At 28.5% G+C, this 2116-nt stretch overlaps 1 protein-coding gene across 1 annotated transcript in view; it reads right to left on the minus strand.

The window, feature by feature from the left end:
* The window catches only part of LOC109857773, a 3569-nt gene extending 1453 nt beyond the window's left edge, over positions 1 to 2116 (minus strand). The window contains exons 1-2 of the mRNA XM_020434445.1: positions 1825 to 2116; positions 74 to 261 (exon numbers count right to left, since the gene is read on the minus strand). Of these exons, the coding sequence (XP_020290034.1) occupies positions 74 to 261; positions 1825 to 1908 (272 nt within the window). The 5' untranslated portion in view covers positions 1909 to 2116. The remainder of the gene's footprint in view (positions 1 to 73; positions 262 to 1824) is intronic.

Below are 2116 nucleotides of genomic sequence, written 5' to 3' on the forward strand. Positions count from 1 at the left end.
AATCAGTCCGGGAACTTTCCGGACAAACTGTGTACGGACGTCAACTTACCATTAAGAAAGTAAAATAACGTACCTGTTTTGCGCAGGTTTATTAAAATGCCACTCTAACATTTGATTAACATGTTCTTTACACATTGAACCACCGAGAATGCATGTCCATTTTAAAACTTCATGATAGAATTGATTACTGGCACTATTCTCACACCAACGTGTATATGATTTATCATCAAGAAACCTATTCAATATTGCCAGAAGTTTATCCTATAAAAACAAGATATGTTTTTTAGTAACATATCTTGTGTAAATGCCTAAGGTTTCTTAATATCTAATTATTTAACGATAGTTTTGTTTTACTTATTCTTTCATATTTAAGAAATTTTATATTATACTATTTTTGACACACATATTATTATATAACATCCGTGTTTAATTTTTTCTAAATTATATTATATGTATGTTTGTAACGATTACAGAATTATTCATTCTTTTATTTTCTACTTCTATCTATGGCTTATACTTTTTTTAAAAAACATCTTTTTACCCACAAAGATAAACTACTATTTGTTGTTTTACATAGCACACGTATCTTATTCTCTGAACTGTATCATATTCTCTGTCAAAACTACAAATAATCTAATTTCGTGTAAACAATACATTTTTATATACATGTATAAACATACAGTTGTACTTCAAACAATTACAGAGCTTTCTGTGTAGGTAGGTTATTTATGGACAAAAAATACATTGAGCACTAAGAATATAAATTGCACCAAATGTTAGCAATATTCTATTATTTGAAGAAACTTGTAAATCTTTAGGTTTAATTTTTCTGCAATATTTTGACAAATTACAATGTGCAAGTTTTAAGTAAAGAATCACTTCTTGGAAATCTTTACTGATTTTTTTTTATTTTGCAGTTTTATGCAATGGTCTTTTGATTAGACATGCTTCTACTTAAAAGTACCGTATACTAAAAATGAAGATTTTGTCGTTCATTAAACGAGATTTCCATTTATTCATGCATTTTATCAGATGTGTGATTTACGAGAACTAACGTTGACAATGATATTAAATTAATAATTCTGTGATTACGTGCATATTTCTGTACTATATTGATATTATTTTACTTATGTGAAATACTTTTTTATGAAGTGTGAATATTGGTGAGCTCTTATATATATAGTATGTTTTTTTTTTAACTATACGAATGCGCTTGTCTGAAGTCAGTTTTGTATGTTAACAATGTTGTATGTTCAGTCTAATACATAGTACAACATGCAAGTTATATTTTATTATGTAAGTATATTCTACTACATATTATTTAAGTATAATTACTCTAAAATATATATTGTTTATGTTATCGACTAAAGTAGCATTAATGCGAATTATTTATATAAACAATCCGTAATATATATATATCTTATAAATAAGGTAATAAACTTTTTAACATCTGATTACCACCTTCCATGCCGGGTGGGTCGTAACGCCCCACTCTATACTTTCCGTTTAGGCCATATGCTATTTTCGCTATTGAGTGTGACATTATCATAAAATACAAAATCATATTGATGCCTAAATATTATATACAATATAGTCATCGCATCGTGGGAATTCACCTACTTTTTTCTTGATAATAATGATTTTTGCAATCTTAGAAATAGTATGAAACACATGTCATAAACAAAATTGGTAATCTCGAAAGCGTGGGGCGCATACAACTCACGCGGCGTGAAAGAAAAGTCATCGAAAATCGGACCTGCACGGAACGTGTTAATGATAACATACCAAGTATTTAATTTCTTAGTGTACTGTAATCTTAGATACCTTGATATTTCTGGAAAGTTTCCTTTCTGGAAACGGAAAAATCTTCGACATATGTTCAAGAGCAAAAAATACAGGATACCACATTATATAAGAATTGTGTACAAGAAATGTACTGTTTGCAATTTCAAGATATATGTTTAGATCATTTTTATCTGAAGTAGAATTGTCATTATATTCTGTATTTTGCACCAAAAAATAAAACGCATCGTCTAATATTTGTGCTACAGTGACATCAGATAAATCAGTGTTCTTCAGATCAACAGTTTTTAAGAAAAAAGCAATGTGCGTCCAA

The sequence above is a fragment of the Pseudomyrmex gracilis genome, unplaced genomic scaffold (genome assembly GCF_002006095.1).
Source record: "Pseudomyrmex gracilis isolate BER0280 unplaced genomic scaffold, ASM200609v1 scaffold_171, whole genome shotgun sequence".
Taxonomy (NCBI): Eukaryota; Metazoa; Arthropoda; class Insecta; order Hymenoptera; family Formicidae; genus Pseudomyrmex; species Pseudomyrmex gracilis.